Source organism: Anopheles moucheti, chromosome 3, assembly GCF_943734755.1.
Source record: "Anopheles moucheti chromosome 3, idAnoMoucSN_F20_07, whole genome shotgun sequence".
Taxonomy (NCBI): domain Eukaryota; kingdom Metazoa; phylum Arthropoda; class Insecta; order Diptera; family Culicidae; genus Anopheles; species Anopheles moucheti.
This window is the reverse complement of record NC_069141.1, coordinates 3,742,919-3,763,927: the sequence shown is the minus strand read 5'-3', so window position 1 is coordinate 3,763,927 and position 21,009 is coordinate 3,742,919. Positions and strand designations below refer to the sequence as shown.

The window sequence follows — 21,009 nt, the reverse complement described above, 5'->3', positions numbered from 1 at the left end:
CGCCGGTGCATTTGCAATAAGTGCAGCAAGTGAAGCAGCGTGCGATGGTGTGAAACTGAAGCACGGCTTAAGCCAACCGAAGTGGTAGTGACTCATCTCCCGGTACGCGCGACTACGAGTGTGAAGTTTTCTGGGCGCGAAATAAAGCGAAGAACGAAGAAGGAGAATAAAAGCAGGGATTAAGGACCGATTTTACCGTGGCGCATTAGCGGGCGAATTGTGCTCAAGAAGTGTAGCAGGTAGTGATAGTGGTACTAATACTGCTGGCAGCCAACAGAACACACCACCAAAACCAAACAAAACCAAGTGAGTGAGAGCCAAGCGCGAGCAAAAATTGAAACCGAATGCACCACGGCAACCAGTGAGGGCCGCAGCGATGGGATACATAAATCTGCTCGAACTAAAGCTTTTGTTAAATATATCATTAGTCGTGCTGCTGGTAAACGGTAAGTTTTGTATTCGAAATTTAATTTCTCGAATTAGTATGATTTATGCGCGACGGTAAATAATCATAATGGATGACATAAACGGAAAAGCGGTTCGCAGTTGCGTTCCTATTTCGTTTTTTTTTCGCTTCAGTTCTGTGTGTTTGTGTTTTTTTTTTGGTTCCATTAAAACAAACGTAACTTCGGAAGCGAATGGATGAAAATCGGTTACCGTTTTTCACCATTCGTTTTCGCTACGGATCGGTGTCGTTCTTATTTCACTCTCGTTTTGTTTGTTCTGCTCGTGTTTGCTGCGATAGGACATGGCACTCAGACGGAAGCACAGCCGGAGTTTTTGGCACCGCTGGACAATCTTACGGTGACGCAGGGCCGTGACGTTTCGTTCACTTGCGTCGTTAATAATCTTGGACAATATAGGGTAGGTAATTATGGGTCAGTTAAATCATCTCTTTCTGTTAGCAAAAAATGCATTTTAACATTGAGTATCAAATAAAAAGATATTTCAAAGTTAATTTTTTACTTCAATAAATACAAATATGGTAGTAAGGTTTTCTATAAAAAGATTTGATAGCAATTGCGTAAGGTAATGATATTGCACCCATTGCGAAATTCCACAAGATCTATGCATGTTTAAAAGGCACTTGGTTTAGATCCAACTCTAATGACAGGAATAATAACCATCCTTAAAATAGAAGCTAAACGTAGAACATGCTTAAGTTAAATTATAAATTGCTCTGCGTGTAGAAGCTGTCGTTTCCGTACAGCAAGGGCACACCCGAGGATGAGTTCAAAATATTGTTTTACTTTACGACTACCGAAGCACTCTAAGCTATGCAGTAGCACGGTATGCGCTGCTCAGCAAAAGCACCAACCAAGCCTATTTAATACCGCTTCGCAGCCAGGAGTTATTGATGATCTCATTTGGGAAATTTATTGAAAACAAAGACCAACTTTTATTGACACGCAGCGCGCCATCGCACAAAGCGGACAGGCTGAATTTACCGTCGACCCACCCATCGCTAGAAAGTGGCCAATCACTGCCTAATGAAAAGCGTGCATAAAAGTTTGAAAAAGGAAATAAAAATCAATTTTTCTTTTTGACATTTTCTGCTACATTATGAAACATGCTTGTTCGGCATGAATTTTCAATTAAATGCAGTAGGCGAATTAAAAAGAAAGGATATCTAGGAGCAGGGTAGAATAAGCAGACGTATACCAATGTTTTCATTCAGTTTACATTCTTTCGTCGTTACCTCGTCTAACTCTGTGATAAAAATCGCCACAATATGAGTTTAATATACGAATGCAATATCATAACGCAACAATATGAGGACTCCTATTCTCCTGAAAATGATTATTTATTGCGTTATTCAATAGTTCAAACCTCATCAACAAAAGGGTTTTATTTTAATATATAATGTTGTTGTACATAAATAGCAATTCAGGTTCAAGCGCATCAAGTACATCAAATGTCAGATTTGAACTTAAAGTTTAAAACTTTGCTCAAGTCCCTTTATTTATCTAATACCACTTTAACATGGCGAAAAATTCCTATTATTTCAAACCAAGAAACTAACAATGTCCCACTCGTATGCCGATTTAGGTTGCGTGGATTAAATCCGATTCAAAGGCAATACTAGCGATCCACACGCACATGGTTGCGCTAAACCCGCGCCTATCCGTCACCCACAACGGCCACAACACGTGGAAGCTGCACATATCGCACGTGCAGCTGAACGACTCCGGCAGCTACATGTGTCAGGTGAACACAGACCCGATGCGGCATCAGGTAAGCGTGAGAATGAACTGTGTGGCAGAAAGAAACAAGATGTGCAAACAGCGTAACCCGTCACTGTGACAGCTTGTGATTTTAAAGCTAAGAACCGCGTTAAATTGTCGGTACAAACAGCAACAAAAAAACCCCCACCGAACAACAAAAAAGGCCATCGCTCACCGAGTTAGCAAATGGCACGGGGTAGAGCGTTGATGATCCCGGTGGGGGTGTTACTAAGAATAGCGAAATGAATCATGCTGCCCTTTTTTTTGTTTTCATTCGCATCGAGCAAATGGACCGACACACCATGTACTTACATGGTTGGTGCGGTTTGCTCCCTGCCATTCCCGGAACCGTTGCATTGTAAACTAACCAAGAAAAACCATAATTACAGTCGGGCAACCTGGACGTCGTCGTGCCGCCGGACATACTGAACGAAAACGAACCCAACACGCTCGAGGGTGGTGTGGCCAACGAGGGCGGTAACGTGCAGCTGGTGTGCCAAGCGACCGGCGTACCAGAACCGGCCGTACAGTGGAGACGCGAGAATGGCAAGGATATCGTCGTGCGAACGGAGGGCCGAGAAAAACAAGGTAACTCTCGGGACAAAACACACACACACACAAACACACGCAGCAAAACTTTCATCTGGATTTTCCACGCGTTTTCCCTGCGTTTTCCCGCCATGGAACCATAGAGTTTCTGACATGGCGTTTGATTTACTAACTACTTCTCAGCTGACCTCCAAAGGTTAGATCCAACGCCAGTTAATTACCGAACAATGCGGAAAGATTCCCGTACATTGGCCTGTTTTTTTCGATCTACTCTTTACTTTAAAGTTTTCCTGCTGGCAAAGAAACACACAAATCGCCAAGAGTAGAATTGTGTTACGTTGAACGTTCCACATTCTTCGCCTCCTTTCTTCCACTTCTTTAAGTTTAAATCGATTTTAAACCTTTTTTGTAACTGCTCTTTGTGACTTCCCTCTTCTGTTTTCTTTTCTCCCGACAGTCGTAAAGTTTGTCGAGGGCGAACGACTCGTCCTGAATCAGGTGCAACGGACCGACATGGGCGGATATCTGTGCATAGCGTCGAACGGTGTACCGCCCTCCGTCAGCAAACGGTTCGATGTGCAAGTAAACTGTAAGTATTTTACTTGTTTGCCCTTCTCATTATCTTCCGTGCAGCTAGAAGGGCAAATAGTTTAATTCATTTTGTTACTTTTCACACCGAGCTTGCAGCTTGTAGATGAAGTGGATTTTTTCGGGCAAGGGTTGATTTGGTTGAAGTGTTTTATTTTCCTATTCGGTTAAATTTTGAATCATTTTCAGGGAATGTTCGCTTCAAGCAGATCGCACGTGGTTTTATTTACTTAAATTTAATTTCATTCGTTAGGATTTATTTAATTGCTTTATGACCTTATCAACGATTTTTTAATTCACATAAAGGATCTCAAAACCTATAAGATGAGTAAGATATCTTATCAGAACAGGATCTTTAAAATTCACTAGCTTTCATAACCGACATAACTTATTATCTGTAAAGGACATAGCTAATAAGTTAAGTGAATTAAGTGTAATGCATACAGGATGAATTAATTGCTACTATGATAAAGGAAAATCCCTGCTTTAGCTTGCGAACTAGACCTACTGCAGGAGTCCTTTAACCGAGCGTCTCATAGTCGAGTGCCGTCGTCTTGCAATCTATTATGTTCCCCTAACTTTTTGGCAGAAGCTTCAAATTTTTCACTTTTAAGTTGGGCACGCCACCTCTTTGCAGGTGGATAAAATAAAAAGGCTTTTAGGGCTGAGACGCTGCCATTCTCTTGACATGACCAGTCCACTGGAGCTTGGTGGATCGATAGTGAGTTCGATGAGCTCACTAAGCATAGAGCTCACTCACTATGAATAGCTCATACAAGTTAGGGCTACATACTGGGCCAAGTTTTTTTGAGCTAAGGACACAGGATTTCATCAGTTCTAGATAATGTACCTGTCTCAGAGGTGAATGTGAGTGTAATGAGTGTTTTGAGTAGCGATTCCTCAGACTATAAAAAATCCTTATGTCAGTTAGCGATTTAGCACAGTGTATTAGGATAACTTGCATAGAATTTTGTTATAGTCATTCTTATGCATTCAGATGTAATAATCTTGCTGTTCTACGCAACTATCTTTCATAGCATGATGAAATTTATCTTCAACATGCTCCTCCGATAATGATCACATTATTCTCATTCCTCTACCAGTTCCACCAAATGTGAAGGCTGGAAATCAACTAGTAGCAGCACCGGTGGAAAGCCATGTCCTGTTGCAATGCATCGTGGAGGCATTTCCTACCCCGCTGAATGGTTGGCACAAGCACGATGGTAAGTTTTTCATCCAGCTTCTAGCAGTACATTCTCAACCTACCACCAATCCATTAACATTCGATTCCACCACAATGGGCTGCAAACAATTGCAGGCATGAAGCTATACGAAGGTGAAAAATACACAATCAGCGAGGAAAAGCTCAACGCCTACACCTGGCAGCTAAACTTGACCGTGAAAAATCTACACAAGGGCGACTTTGGACCGTACATTTGCTCAAGCATCAATGCGTTGGGAAAATCGGACGCTAGGATACGTTTGCAGGGTAGGTAGACACACACGTTGCATCAAACACCATCAGAGCTTTGTTGCCGAATGTTCGTGCACGCTTATTTACGGCGACAGAACGATTTCTCTGTGCGGTATCGCTTTGCTCACCAAGTTGCTCCTTTCTCCGTTCGTGCATTTGCTTGCAGAACTACACCTACCTCCGAAACCTACCACAACACCAACGCCTTACGTACCGTCAACAGTGAAGCAGCCGCGACGTAAGCAGCACTACTCGACGCACGGTAAGGGCCATGATGCGGGCAAGGGCGCCAACACCTTCAACCGGGATACCTACATCATCAACCACATACAGGAGAATGATTATCTCGGCAGCTTGATAGTGCACGAAGGTAAGATCTTTGCGCTAGGGGACGTTTCATTGCTGGAAGATTAATGAATTCGCCTTAAATATGAAGAATGTTATGAAATCTTTAAACTATTTTTTGGAGTGAGTGAAGCACAAAGTTTAATTTGCTATTTAATGTACTAAAACGTCTGACAATTTGACGTAATGACTTTAATTTGTCTACGGCAGTGGTTGTCAAACTTCTAGATTTTTTTTTAATTAATAAATGATTATTATAGATAACCCAGAATTAACAAGCTGGCTATCATTTTGGGACGCAGTGCAGCTTGGCACAAACTTCACCAGGCAACAATCGAAGTTTTCATTGTTTTTAAAGAAAATTCCAAAACTGTTTTGCATTTATTTGAACATTTTCATTAACGGGCAATAATGTAAAATGCAGCCATATTTTGCCGATCCCTGCTTTATACATTTGCTAGTCTAATAATTTAACTAAAACAAAATAATTGTTGCTCAACAGAAATAAATCGTTTGTCTGACTAATTATGTCAGATTGGTATCGGCTTTGGCGGCTTATCAAATGGCACAGTCATAACTGCACAGATATTCTAGATTCACGTTGAAAAAAACAGATTATACAAACACTGAAAAACAATTATTTCCTCTACAAGTCCTTACCGGATCTGTGTCCGCGTTGAAAAAGAGGCTAGCCATCGATAACTGCGCTTGCATTAAACGGATATTTGCACCCCCAATGCAGTGTACGATTAGCGAACGCGAACGCTAATTAACTGATCGGATGCGAAAGCATGGATTAAAAACAATAAAAAAAACACAACACACATTAGTACAACAAACCCGAGGAACAAAATGCGTACAATAATCACCTAACCTATTTTGCTCATGTTTTTACGAGCTTAACAACGGCACAACGCTCGGCGAATTGTTTCTCTCGCTTTAATCTTTTCGCTGTTTAATCTCTGCTGTTTTTCCTTTCCATTTTCTACTTTTTCTGTTGTTTTCTCTCTCGGCGTTTTATTTTTTTTCGTTAGGCCTTTTACTCCTTTATGCATTTGCATCGATTGGCCGTAATTGAAAAACCCGCCGCACTGGTTATGATGCGGAGGCTCAATTAATTTTTATTGCATCACAATGAAACACCCCATAACAATAAATTAATTGATGTGATTATCAGCTCTTGGTGCAATTTTATGCTGCTTCGGTGCATCGGATCAGTGTTTGCGTGTTGCGCTTTTCTATCCATTCCTCCTCTATTGCACCCGCTTTCACCCGATATTCCTCATTAAAAACCAGTGCAGCGGCAAGGGGCGATCTTTTTATTTTTAAACAAAGCAACAATACGGACAGAGCGAAAAAAAAGGATACGATTATCAATCGCTGTCGGGAATGGTTTTGGTGCGTGCAAGGATGCAAAACAGTTCAGGAACAAATCAAGTCCTTCAGCTCGATCAACGCATGCATTTATTTATTTTTAATGACACGAACACGGATGATAAGGTTAAGAGGTAAAAGTGCAACAAAAAAAACCCACCCCAGAACGGTATGTTCGTCCAATATCTGGGAAAACAATTTAAAAAAACAATCCCAAACGGCTTCTGTTTGTAGCCCTCCGTTGCCACAACCCGGTGGGGATAGTGGATATTCGTTATTAATTATTTGAGTGCAGCTTTCAATCTCTCCCAAACGCGGTGATAATGTTGCTTAAGCCTTCATTCGGTGGCAAAAATTAAATAATACAACAGCGGGGTCGTGACACTGCACGGCACGTTTCGTTATGTTGTGTTCCAAGCCGTGCTTGGTGAAGCGGTATCTGGTTCGATGGAGGCGCATGGTGTACTAAAAAGCGCATTTTTTTTAATTTGATTTATAAATACGACAGTTGGTGTGCATTTTTCACTCTTTCTTTTTTATTTTTTATTGCTTTATTCTAAATATTAAGTGAATTATACCCTTTTTCCGAAAACGAGCTGGTGAAGCAATACCAAGCTCGATGGAGGCGCATGGTATTCTACAAAGCGCGTAGTTTAAAAAATAATATTAATAAGACTCCCGGTGTTCAATTTTCACTCTCGAAATTCTTTCATTCTAAATATTTGGTGAATAATACACTTTTTATTTATTTATGGAGAATGATGGCACGACACCTTATTGTCAGCAACACATGGGTTGAAAAGTTTTACAAAATTCATAAAACATTTCCTACTTGTCGGTTATTTGATACGAACAAATTTGTTTTAATTTGTTTGAAGTTAAGCAAAATGATTTAAAGTCGCCTGAATTTCTGAATGTATAACGGCCAAAGTAGAAAGTTCACTTAATAACTTAGAAGTCTGAATGATATTGCACCCGGTTTCGACATACGCCAAACATACGCGGTCCACTTTAATATTGTGTCACGGAGACACCCTTTACGTCCAAAGAAGTGTTTTTATTTGTAATAAATAAAGAAAAATATTATAGCACCTAGATTCGAATATTTAAAACAGCTTCATTCCAATATGCTTCTTAAACATGGCAGCAATATAATGCAATATTTCAACATAACCAACAGTATACAACGATATTTTGAAAAAGTTTGCATGATTTCAATATTAAAAATTAAATGTTAGAAACCACCGTGTGACATTTTGCCCAAGTGCACATTGCAATTATATGCACACATTCGTAAAAACATTTCACAACAAATGATCTCTCTCTCGTTCTCTCCTTCTCATCACGCAGGTAACGGCGGTCATGGGCTAGTAGGTATGAACGGTGCCACAATGGGCACCGGAAACGGATTGGGCGGTCCGGGCGGTACCAACGGTGGGTTGGAGAAGCCACGCAACACGCAAATGCCGGCACCGATCCCATCGCGCCAACCGCACTGGATACTGAACAACAAATCCCGCGCGATGGACATCTTCAGCCACAGGCGCACGGTCGCGTTCGTTAGTTGTTGTTTGCTAATGATTTATAGTCTGTTGATGCTGCTGACGTTTACATGAAGCTGTGTTATGGAAGCGAACCACCTCGCCGCCATTTCGGGTGCTACAAATGGCCGGTGGTGTACGTTGCCAATAAGTATGGACAAAATTAGTCGCAGCGCGCACAACACGCTCGAGTATCCCTACCCCCATCATGCTTCGTGTCGGGTGTGTGCGGAGAAAGCGTACCAACGCCGGGATCACAATAATGCACACGCCATAGTTCATACGCGAGGAGAAAGTACCGGGGCACCGTGTGACGACACAGCGACACCCGAAGATGGCGGTGATGAACGATTTGATGCAATTCGATCGTTCCCCATCACGGTTTTGTGCGATTGTGTGTGTGTGTATGCGGGGGTGTGCGATTAGCGCTAATTAAAACAGCTGTTAAATAAACTACTTACAATCATTTACACAAAAACAGGCCGAGGCACGTACAAGAGCCGCAGATCGCATGGTCGCTGCCCCACAGGTATGTACGTGTGTTTGAGTGTATCCGAGTGTGTGAGTGAGTGTGTGGAGAGACAGGGAAAATAGGCGATAACTAAAAGCCTCCAAGGGCTCGGTGGAGGGTTGAATGTGTATTCAGTTAGAGAGAAAAGTTTGTTACAAATATAAGTGCACTTTGTAATAAAACATAACTAACAGCAAAAAAACAAGGAGAAGAAAAAGGGACAGTTATAAAAAGCTAAACGAGCCTAAGTTACTACAAGGGACAGCGATTGAGAGAGTAGCAAATGTCGTTTAATCGATGGTGTAATAGAAATTTATACAGTGTCAAAGTCAGAATAGTTTAATCACGCATGAATGAGCTTGTACAAAACAAAACCCGGGAGATTAAGGGCGTGGGGGGTGGCCAAACTTTAAACCACACCGTGTTAGTTACTGTGTACATAACGTTATAAGGAAGAGGGTTGTTGAATACCATTCAGGTATGTTTATAAAATAGTTTTTTTATATTATTATGATTTTTTGTTCAAATTTATTTTATTGTTTTTAAATTGATTGAATATGTTTTTTTTTAATTTTTATATGCATTCCACCATAGCATGAAGAAATTTCAGAACAGGCATCAAAGGTATTACTAAAATTCCAAATATCTTTTGAAAATGTCTGTATAACTTGCCAACACGCACAATGATTTCGATTTCCTTATTCTTTTGAAATTGTTTTGCGAATCGAAATAATTTTAATTAATGCATCGAATAACGAACTGAGCCTTTTCTGCTATATATCAAACAAAAGCGATCATTAATGTTGCAGTATCCCTATTTCGCATGATTTATATTCGCAAGTCGATATATTCTATCTTCGCTGTGAAACGTCAGCCAATGGTAACACGAGTGCGGGAAAAGTTGGAAAAGCATGTAACGAAAAACCCAAAACCACCGGCATCGATAATGAAGATGAACCCTTTTTGACGTGTACACGTATACACGCACCGGGAAAGGATGTTTCGCAACCTGGATAGGAGCCGCGTAATCCAAGGACACACCACTCCAAAATGGTTAGCCACACAACACTGAACCAATGGTTGAGATCTTAATTTTACCCGCCTGTCGCGTCGTGGTTTACGTTATAATTTTAATTAATGTTTATGCATCAGCTTTCAAGGCTGTCCGAGTAAACAAGTACAGCATGTGAACCGCCACGAGCCGTATTGGAAGCCTTTGTCGTGGTGAAAGTGACACCAAGCCGGCCGATAATTGAGATGTTTACAACCATGTGCAGTTGGAAGCAAACAATTTACTATATATTGTCAGATAATATTGAGTTTAAAATAAGACAAAACCTTCGAGGAATAATATGCTTCTCTTTGAGATTCTTTCAACAGTTATTCTTCTGTCGAAACATCACATTAAACGGTTCCATTTAGACACACGTTCTACCGGTATTACGAAGGGTTAATTTTGTTCACCTTCTTCTATAAAATGCCTTCATCATTACCAGCACGCGTCATGTTGTCAAATAATTTGGGAAGTTATTTTAAAACTTATTAAAACTCAATTAATTCCCTGACAGGGTTCCCTGAGCAGTACGATTCACCCTCTCCCGTCATCTTTACCCTGAATCCCAACGCAATGCGCTGTAGTCGTAAAACTCTGGCCCAAGAATCCCTTTCCGGTTCACTTCTTGCCAAGAAAACCCGCTTTACAGTAGCACACAAACACATGTGTTGCCCGTTTCCCCCTCAAAAGCACATTAAGTTGTGCTTGTCGGGAAGGGTTTGACGGAAGCAATAGCGCAACGGTGGCAAGTAAATTTATTTCACGCATCATAAATATCTCGTACCTGTAACATATTTTCGATTCGAGCTACCCGTATACTTTCAGATAATTTTTTGGTATTTACTTTCTTGTATCAGAAGCTAATTTCTGATATTAGCATTCACATTTTCACAATTGATTTTTTTTCAATAATTATAATTATTCCTCCTTGATTGGTACTCACCTAACTCTTTCCACCATATTAAAGCTGTTCGTGACACCTTATCCAGTCTATATAAGCAAATGAAACAGGAAAAAGAACAATTGAAACAATTATTACTATCACCAACACTTATTCAACATCAAGCTAAACGTTTACTGATTATTCCGTCGGGCGTGGTCAGAATTCGCAGTGAAAAGATAACAGAGCAGTAATAAAGCAGAGCATAACATAATACACAGAAGATCATACAAAAATGTTGATGTCTTCCGTGAAAAAAAAAAAGAAATAAACAGCAAAACGATCAAACCACAAACATATAAGCAAAATAGTACATAAAACCACACAAACCGCCGTAAACCGACGTAGCTAAATTTGTTAAAGCCCGTTTAACCCGAAGAACGCACGTGATATAAGTGGATTTTCAGGATGTTTGAAAACATATATCTGCTAGACGAAACATTGTTCCGTTTTGTGAGCAGAAGAGCAAGCGCAACAAAAAAAAACCATGAAACAAATCCATTACAAGTTATTACACTACTTGAATACAATTCAGTACTGGAGCAATGCTCCGCGAGCCAAGCATGATGGATATTTCAAGCGACAGGATATTGTAAACATTACCAGCAAATTAAGCATTGTGACTTACCAAAGTTGAACTGTACATAAAGCAATGCATTTGAATAGATTCAGCGTTTATAATTATAACGTTTATAATTCCCTTTCTCTCTGGCACAACTTCCTTCTAAGGTAATGCCTGCCATTGCTGGCTTACTAGACTTCATTTTACGGGGATTGGTCCGGATGGGATTTTGAACCGGTCCTGTCGTGTGAAGACCGACGCCGCTAACAATACACCACCGGTCGTCCCTTGATTATTACTTGTTTGGGATCACACATACGCTAGCAACTAATCGATAAACACAACGTTTGCTAAATGAAATGTGTGTCTGACCGAGTGGGAAAAAATGCGTGGCTAAATGGTTTACACTACGTTCGCTAAGCTGCTTGCAACGGGCTAAATAAAAATCATGACTGCAACAAAAAACACGATATCAAACATAAATCAAGCCATATGTTAAAAACTTATCTCAACAGAAATTTACGATCCTCTAGCACAAATGACTCGCAGCACGATCGGTGGGAGTAAACGAGCGAACGAAGGGCATATGAGCAAACACTATCCTAAGCAAATGAAGAACTTACAGCAACACAAATCAAACCAAACGCTAAGGGAATATAATAAGTTCAACGGTACGGAACGATACGGGAACGACACATTCATACATAGTAAATCTATCTACCATCTCCATTGAGTAATAAAATAACAAGACAATAAATAATTTAATGCTAGCATTACCATTACGAAATAAAACAGCCGGTTGTCGAATGGAGCCAACGGGATGGTGTGAATGTGTGGGTTGGCGCCACTGTGCAAAGCGCAAGAGATAGTTAAATGAAAGTACTTAAACGATCTATATATATATAAATATATATACATAGCCTACCGATGAAATAAAACAAATATTCATAAGAAAATGTAAACTACAAACCGTTCTTGTTGGGTTCTTATTTTCTATCATGAGCGGTAAGCGGTAAGTAGTACAGAACCTTTTATAAAACTGTAATTCTTTTTTAATAGTTTTAAACCGTTTTGATCAGCTGTTAAAGTCTTTCAAACCACTCAGTCATCTTAAAATCCATTTAATTTAGGCACACAAAAAAAAACAATGATTATAAAAAACCAACTAAAACCAAGGAACTATAAAAACCTTACTTTAACTATAATCCCAGGAATCTATAAAACCCTTATTTGCTCTTTGTCAAAGTAGCTTGTCTTGTAGCTCCTTTGTCTTAATGACATGATTTTGTAGAAATTATATAACTTAGAACCGTCGCATCATTGCGTATCAAGTAAATCACTCAAAATTCTAGAACGCTACACAAGCATACATTACGAATCCATTACGTGTGAATATGAAGGCAGTACATAATCACACGATGAAAGTATCGAATGAAAGTATGACGTAATTACAATCGTTCTTGATGCTGCCGCCCATTATCATCTCCATTTTAATATTGCACCATCCATGAGCGTTCGTCTCTGTTGCCTGAATGCACTTACAGCTGGATGTAATTAAAACACTCTCGGTGCATTAAACATCTTACATGTGTGTTCCTTTATCTTATATTTAATTGAACACTGTACGAAGAACTTCCAAGCACTTGACGCAAAAATTCAAGGTAAGCGGTGGCTTAAAAATCTAAAAACAGAATGAAAATCCTCCAATACTGTGGATGGTGTCAGTAATGCATTCTTTCTTCAGATTGATAATGACATCTGCTTTGTTTTATCTATTTTGGAAAATGGATAAAATTTCTTTTTTGTCCAACTCTCTTCGTACCAATCATTTCAGTACGAGTGATACGATTTCTCTTACCATTAGGAGGGGTTTCATTCTTAATTTAACTTACCGTTGAAGAAGGAAACGAAACAAGTTCCATGTGTTTTTTCTGATTTTGCAAAATAATCATAATTGCTTAAATTAACATTCTTCTACTCGGTCTCGTAATTTATGCACTGCAGTTGCTTTCTTGTGTTTTCCAATATTGTAATTTGTCATTTTCTTTGGTGACCAGTCGATACAACAAAAATTGTCCGATAGCAAAACGGAACCATTCGAATAAAATGCAAAAATAGATTCAGTTTTAAAATGCATATTGGAAACTGGCAGATGCAGTAAGATTTTGTCAAAGGGCCTTACTCGAACAGTGAACATCTTATGGAGGCATTTGATTTGAAATTAAAAATTCAGTAATTATATCATACAACCCGAATAAATATGGATATTGAATTGGTTTCAATATATCCATCGTTCTACTTTCCGTTCCTATTTGAGTCTACAAAAAAACACATCTCGAACATCCGACTTGGTTTGCCTTACCAGAAGGCTCGATATCTGTGAATTTTAATATCCATAACCGTGTTTGTGTGTTACCTATTGTATCATTCGAGGAAAATTGGTATTTTGATTGATTCGGAATACCAAGATCCCCAACCTTGATACTCAATTCTTTAAATTCCTGATACGTATTTCAAATATTTTAAATATCCTCTAGATAAATTCGTTCCTCCAATATACTGTACTTATACTCATCATCAATAGTTTACGAAACCAAATCAGAGGCTGAGAGACTTCAATCTTTAACTAAATTTTGAGACAAATCTGCAAATACTTCCTCTGCTCTGCTTCAAGGTACAACCAAACTGATGTAAATGATTTCAATTTTAAATACACACAAGACAGTACAAAACAAATCCTTCAAATCAGTTCAGGCGTTTCATCATACATCGATCCTCCGTAATAAGCTATGATACTTCTCTTCGGCTCGGCTAACAATGGCTTTCATGGTTCTTCCACATAATAAACATCCGCTTACACAATGGCTGTAAGCGTGCATCACCAGCGTTCGTTCATGCACTCATTCGTAACGAACTTTGTCAGGCTCACAAAAGATAGTGATGTAAATTTTGATTCCATAAGCGCCATTGCTAAGAAATTCAAGCAGTGCATCATTCTGTACAGAGCATTCGTTTACAGTAAAGATCTACTTTAAGTGCTTTAAGGAACAGCATGTTCATAGCATTATTTACCATACTTTAGCATATACCGATGACAGATCACTTAAAAATGGTACTGTGACTTTTAAATGACTGCGGTCTCTTTTTTCTATTAATGATGTGTGTTCGCTTAAATTGTATAGAGATTACGAACTTATGTCCTGAGACTATTGAGTCCTTGCAAAAATTTTAATTTTTCCCACAATTCCCACATCAAAATCACTCACGAAAAACATGTCCGCGGGCAGTTCAACACATCTAGCCACAGTTTATCCTGTATCGTATATTTTCACCTAATAATACGAACATAAAGGTCCGTATCCAACAGAATCCTACCAAACGGAAGGATGATTCCGGTTCCGGTTGTTGGGGTGTTGTTCAAATATTTTCGCCCTGCTCGACACTCGTGAACAGGCACGAACGAAGGCTTGTATGGCTAGCCGTATGTCCGTGCGGTGCACTTGCACCAAGCGCAATAAACAGGCGACTGCAACTGCATCCGGCACGAAGGCTTCGACGTTCGCATTGTTTTTTCACACGTGGCGCGTCTCTTCGAGGCGTAAAACATTTTCACCAGCAGCGTGCTTCAAAAGTCTGCACCACTTCACAAGCCACGAACGCGGTTCCAGTTTGAAGCATGACATTGGCATTGCATTAGAAATCGACTGTAAGTCCACCGTTCGAAACGGGCGCACAGATGCAAACGCCACAATTCGTTTTAAGCGAACCATTTTCAGCGAGCCACACAACGCTCATAAACCGCGATGGTGTAGTGTTTAACTTTTGCTGTGCAGTTTCCAATCCTGTCTGTTTGTTTGGTTCCTTCCGACGACGCATTTGTTTGATGTGGCAGATGTTGCTGGAAATTTGGCACATGTATCAGGAGGTATATAGAAAATACTAACTGATTTTTGTTTGTCCATTTCTTGAAGTGACATAAATGAAGCACACAAACAACATGTTGTTCTTTTTTTAAAAAAACGGACAAAATACACCAAAATAACATCCAACATGAATGAAGAACATTACCTAAGACCAAAAGGCGAATCGGCTTACAGACTATTGCCCTTTCAATGCAACCATCTCAAGGCGGGCAAATATTTGTTGTTTATTTTACAACATAAGTGCACCATCTGACCAAACGCACAAAAGACAATGAGGAGAAAATGTGTACCATTCCCGAGTCCCGGCATTCAAACGCTTATTTGAGCACACACGCGAACTTTCCATCGAGAGGCCAGTCTCCAATAGCCGATTCCTTTACCAGGGTCATTGATCCACTATAAGACAGCTTAATGATTGTGTTTGCTCTTCCGATAAGATACGGCCAACAAGACGTCCCAAAACTGACAAGGGTGCCCGTGCGTGATTTATTGTTTGGGAGGCTAATGGGAGCTGTCAATAAATTAGACATGTTCGCTGTCTTTCACATAAACTTTCCGCTCGATTCTTGATGAGTCAGATTGGTCTTAGAACTCACGCCAAGTGTATATTGGTCGAAGCATTTCGATGAAAGAATTTTCCTCATCATCGAGTGTTTCACATGTGTAGACTAGTATTTCTTGTGACGTAATTGTGATAAAATATCTGGCAATGCAAATTGAATTATACCTTACATCTGTTACTTAAATGCAAAATAAATAATTTTATAATGCAAAACCATATATCAAATTAACGCGAAAAAAATATTTATCATTTATAAGTTTGTATTGGTCATAAAACATTAATCGTTTCCAAAGTCTAATCAATTAGGGACTTTGAAGATCCTTTATAATTACGAAATCTCCAATCTCAATCAAAATACACTAGAATCAATCTACTGGAATGAATTCGTCACATGATTTCTCGCTTACAGTGAAAAATTCTACATCATCTTACATCGCTACTAGTCTCATTACTTCAACACCAACATCAAAATTGAACTACAACCAAACAAATCCATCGGCCCAGGGCAAGGTAAGAGCTATTGGTAGAATTGATAACCTTTTCCGTGACACCGGGGGTTTCCCGGTCAACGGTAATCTTACCAATGCCTATCAGTTCCAGTTTTAAGAAAGTCAGTCTTCATTTGTCGTTCACAAGCGAGCGTTTGCAAAATGCTCTCGCGAATAGTGATCTACTATTTAGTTGCGTGTACTTGCGCTGGAACCGCGTTTGCCGAAGAAGGGTATATAGCAGCATTGCCAAACAGAACTAAGTGTTGTGTTAATTTCATAGGTTACATTTCCTTTTTCCAGCGACTACATCTCCATATTCACTACCGGATCGTCTGCAGGTAGTGATAATGTTAGCATCATATTAGCCAACATGGACACTGCTGCCAGTACGTTCGAGATAGAAAACATCGGATTGGAAGAAGGTGATGTGATAGTTTCCACCACAGTCCGTTCGAAGCACGTACAACTCTACGTAATTCCGCGCGAATGGAGTCACGCAACTGGTGAAGAAGCGATTCAATTAGACATCGTCACCTCATCCAAAACGGCTGAAGAAGCACGGCTAACGGGACAAATCAAACTGGCTCAGCAACCGAAGGTGTTAATTCAATTAAGCGATGTGGTTCATACACCAGGAGACTATTTGATGTTTCGTATTCTACTAACGGACGAACTGAACAAACCGATGGCAAGATCCGATCAACCGTTCAACTTGACGATAGGTCTGCGGCACATGGCACAACACACCGTAGCGTCCTGGGCTACTCAGCTCTACCCAAGTGACATCTACAGTGGTCAGCATCTATTTGCCGATGATCGCGACATTGGAGATTGGAACATAACCGTGCAGATCGGAGAAGAGATCACAATGAAACGCTTTCGAGTGATGCTGTACACGGCTCCAATTCACAAAATAACGATCAACACGGGAGAAGTGAACACGTTTTGGCAGACGGATATTAAGATGAGCGTTGAAGCAATGTACACATTTGGAAAGCCAATCAGTGGATTATTAATATTGACAATTTCCGGCGATGCTGATCTCATCGTGGAGCGAAGATATACCATTGCTGGAAGCAAGGAGATGGAAATCCCGCTTGATCAGTTATTCCGGAAGATGATTGCGTCTGAACCAAGAATGGTTCACATTAACGCAACGGTGGTCACTACGAATGGATTAACGCAACGTAGCTACCAACACACTAAAACCATCAAAATTTATCCGTCGCCGTATAAATTGGAGGTCCTGAGAACGGTTGACTTCACACCAGGCCAAAATGCAACACTTTTCATTAGAGCGATGAAAGCAAATGGAAAACCTCTGGAAGTGCTAAAACTTGTACACAAAAAGGTTTATGTTAGTGCCAAGTTTGATAACGACGGTTCTATCAATACTAAACAGTTCGTAACACTGTTGGATAATGACGATACGGCAATGTTATCAATTCCAACCGATAGTTTCACGGAGCTGTTAACGGTTCGCGTTGTATATCAGGATGTGGCCACTACACTAACCCTAGAACCAGCCTACAGTCCACAGCTCTACGTGTATGATGTGAAATCTATACATCGCAAAACGAGAGACGGTTTGGAGCTAGCATTCGTATCTTCACACCCGATGGACGGTGTACTGGTGGTGATTAGGAAACACTCTGGCGAAAACATTCCGCTCTTCATCAACTGCAATCTTCAAAACTATCACGAACATTATGTCCCGTTGATTCGTCCGCGTGATGTGAAGCGGGTGTACGTATTTGCTAGATTTGAGACAACTTTGGTGCAAACTTCCACTTCCTACCAGGAACCTGAGCTAGATCAGCAGGTAATCTAATGCAGATAGAACTATGCAGCAAAACATGATGTAAATGGTTTCTCTCACCTTTTACGACTAGGTACGTCTATCAATGGATGGTACGAACATAAGTGTATTCACTGATGAAGACAAATGTCGCGTTGGTATAGCAGTTTATGAAGGTTTGTTGGATGAGACCCAGTTAAAATGCATCTATGCTCGTGCCATGTTTAATGGATCAGTGTATCCAGAGGTAAGGTACAATCAGGGGACGCCACTATTGTTGACATATTCTAGTAAATCGTACACTTCTATGTAGACTGAAGATTTTTCCCCATTGTCCATCAACGAGTTGAAAGTGATGCCATCGCTCCCACAATCAGACATAGACAACCAACAAGATGGAAATTCGAACATCGGTACATCATCACCTATAAATCGTCTACTTCGCTGGGATGAAAGGGTCACGAGGTATATGGTCAAACTTGTTGGTTAATTACAACTATTCTTGGCTAATGAATTTACTTTCCTGCCCAGAAACCACAAGGCCTCGTTCCGATTCCATCTTTTTCCACACATCAATCAGGTAACCGTAAGTGCATTTGCGTTTAGTCTCACCGGTGGACTCGGCATTGCGCAACCAATCCAATGGCAACGTCAGCAGGATATAGAGATCTACCTGCATATCCCGTACTCCGCAAAAAAGCTGGAACCAGTCACCGTCGATATTTACGTAATAAATAATCGTGCCCAATCAGTGGACTTTGTACTGGTGGAGCTTTTGAACAAAGCGAATGAATTCAACTTCCTCAACAACTCTGGACGTACAGATGGTAAGTGGCAAAACGTACACCATTACCTTTAACATTAACCACTGTTTGCTATATCTTCACTTTGTATCAACTTCCACCAGCTATTCAGAAAACCGTGTACGGTAGACTGCAGCCGTACGAGGTACAGCGTGCAGAGTACCTGATACGTCCGAAGAAGCTGGGCTCGATCTTGCTGAAGGCAAATGCCTACACCAAAGGTGACGTAGTTGCGAGTGCAGAAACTATACTTCGAACTATTCCAGAGAGTGTACAACAAATGGGCAGTGTTGTTCGATTGTTTAACGTGGAAAATTCCACCTATCGTTTGGACGATATTAAAATACCCATTCCGAACACGATCGATGATGGGTCGGAGAAGGTAACTGTATCACTACACCGTGCACAAATTCAAATTGCTACACTCCCGGCGACCATACTGTTGGACAAGCTCGTCCAAGCAGATCCTTTCACAATGGCCATGAAGGCTTCCCTAACATTGGACGTGCTGGCATTAGGACGATTAGATTGGAGCGAACGACAGACCTTAGCAAAAACAATGGCCAACGAAACGGTTATTGATATCCTAACTTATGCCCAAACGGGTGGGTCGTATGCCATTCCCGAACAGCATGTGCCCGCATCCAAATGTTGGGATACGGTTATCGCAGTACAAGCACTAACCCATGCTAATGAACATCTCAGGAGTGCAGCTATCGTGACCTCTATTGAAGATGCGCTAAATTGGTTAAAGAACAGACAGGCAACCAATGGTTATTTCTGCACTGACGACGGTGAGCAAACCGAGCTAGAACGTATTCAAAAGACTGCTCACGTGCTGTTGGCGTATCTCGGCATGAGGAGCTCCACCTGGCGTTACGTTTCGGTTATCGACAAAGCAAAAACCTACCTACTTTCCAAGATTTCCACACTACGAGACCCGTACCACCTAGCACTGGTTGGACACGTGTTGTCGTTCTTTTTAAAACCTATCACAGGAGATGAAGATATTGCCTTGATCAACGAAAGTTTGTCCCACATTCTGAGTGAGCTGTTAGATCGGAAAATGCAAAGTTCATCCAGCTTGAAGATGTGGTGGAATTCTACAGCTTATGCGTCAGATCTAGAAACAACGGCATATGTGTTGCTCCTGATGATCTCTAGAAAGAACCTATTTGACGCAGCTCCAATAGTGAACTGGATCAAAGGGCAACCATACCGTCGTGCGACACCGGCCGTTACACCCAACTCTCACATTGCGCTCCGTGCACTGATCGATTATGCAAAACATACTACCTTTCTCGAAAAGCAATACACTGCATTGATCACCGCAAGGGATAAAACCGGTGAGATAGAGCAATATGAACTGCAGCACTATAGCAGCAATCACGTGCTGAAGCTTCCATCGACCACCCGATCGGTAAGCTTCTCGATCATTGGTTCCATTTCGGGAGCCGTTGAAATCAACTATAGTTACATGGAGAGTGTGGCCAAGCAAATGCAAAAGTTCGACATCGACTTGTTAAGGTACGACACCTCCAACCAGGATTACACCGATTGGCGCATTTGCATTCGCTTTCTGCCGAAAGGATTCTACGACAAAACGCAAATGGTTACTTGTGAGATCTCATTCCCGACCGGGTACATTGCACTGGACGACAGCGTGGATGAGTTAAATCAACTACCCGATGTAGTGGTAAGTGGTGCAGTTGTGAAAACTCCAGATACAAAATACATTTTACATTTTTGTCGTTCGCAGGCTACCGTACTGAGAAACGACGAAACACAACTGTCGATTACATTCGAAGAGATTGGTGTACAGCAGAAATGCTTCAATGTGACCGGATTTCGGCAGAATGTCAGAACTCGTCAGCTACCCGGTACAATTAAGGTGTTCGATTTAGCTGATGCGTGTAAGTATGATTTGGGTAGCAATCTTGTAAAAGATTTTAATATCATTTTTGCACGCTATGCTATTACAGCTAATATTGCATTCAAGCAAATCGGAACTACGACCTAAACAAGAGCATCAGAATGTGTTTTCAATTTCCGATATCCTTAATGGAAGGCAATTATTCGATCGTGTTGTAATGAACAAAACGAAATAAAATGTTTTTTATCTAAATTACTAAACATCTTCTGTAGTTTGATACCTTCTTCTGAGCGTATTAATTCTCATTTGAATTGTAAATCATATCTAACACTTAACATTCTAATGTGTGGAGTATCGGAAACATATCTAATCCGAAGAAGTGAACTCCTGCACGAG

The 21,009-nt window shown here is 40.5% G+C and overlaps 1 protein-coding gene and 1 pseudogene across 1 annotated transcript; both read left to right on the top strand.

Moving 5' to 3' along the window:
- The first annotated feature begins 376 nt into the window (after positions 1-376).
- Positions 377-8,247, top strand: LOC128300733 (protein amalgam). Its single transcript, XM_053036905.1, has 9 exons — positions 377-446; positions 746-864; positions 2,050-2,235; positions 2,615-2,813; positions 3,232-3,363; positions 4,466-4,585; positions 4,681-4,851; positions 5,003-5,206; positions 7,906-8,247. Exons 1-9 carry the CDS (start codon positions 377-379, stop codon positions 8,169-8,171), a joined length of 1,467 nt encoding a protein of 488 aa, XP_052892865.1. The 3' UTR covers positions 8,172-8,247.
- A 5,777-nt stretch (positions 8,248-14,024) lies between these two features.
- Positions 14,025-20,823, top strand: LOC128305819 (thioester-containing protein 1 allele R1-like; annotated as a pseudogene).
- Positions 20,824-21,009: the final 186 nt, after the last annotated feature.

Bases quoted from the DNA above. Each gene is read 5' to 3' on its own strand.
- LOC128300733 (XM_053036905.1), top strand. From the start codon at position 377: ATGGGATACATAAATCTGCTCGAACTAAAGCTTTTGTTAAATATATCA. The intron at 3,364-4,465 runs GTAAGTATTTTA...TTCCTCTACCAG, and splicing joins GTTCGATGTGCAAGTAAACT to TTCCACCAAATGTGAAGGCT. The intron at 4,586-4,680 runs GTAAGTTTTTCA...AAACAATTGCAG, and splicing joins TGGTTGGCACAAGCACGATG to GCATGAAGCTATACGAAGGT.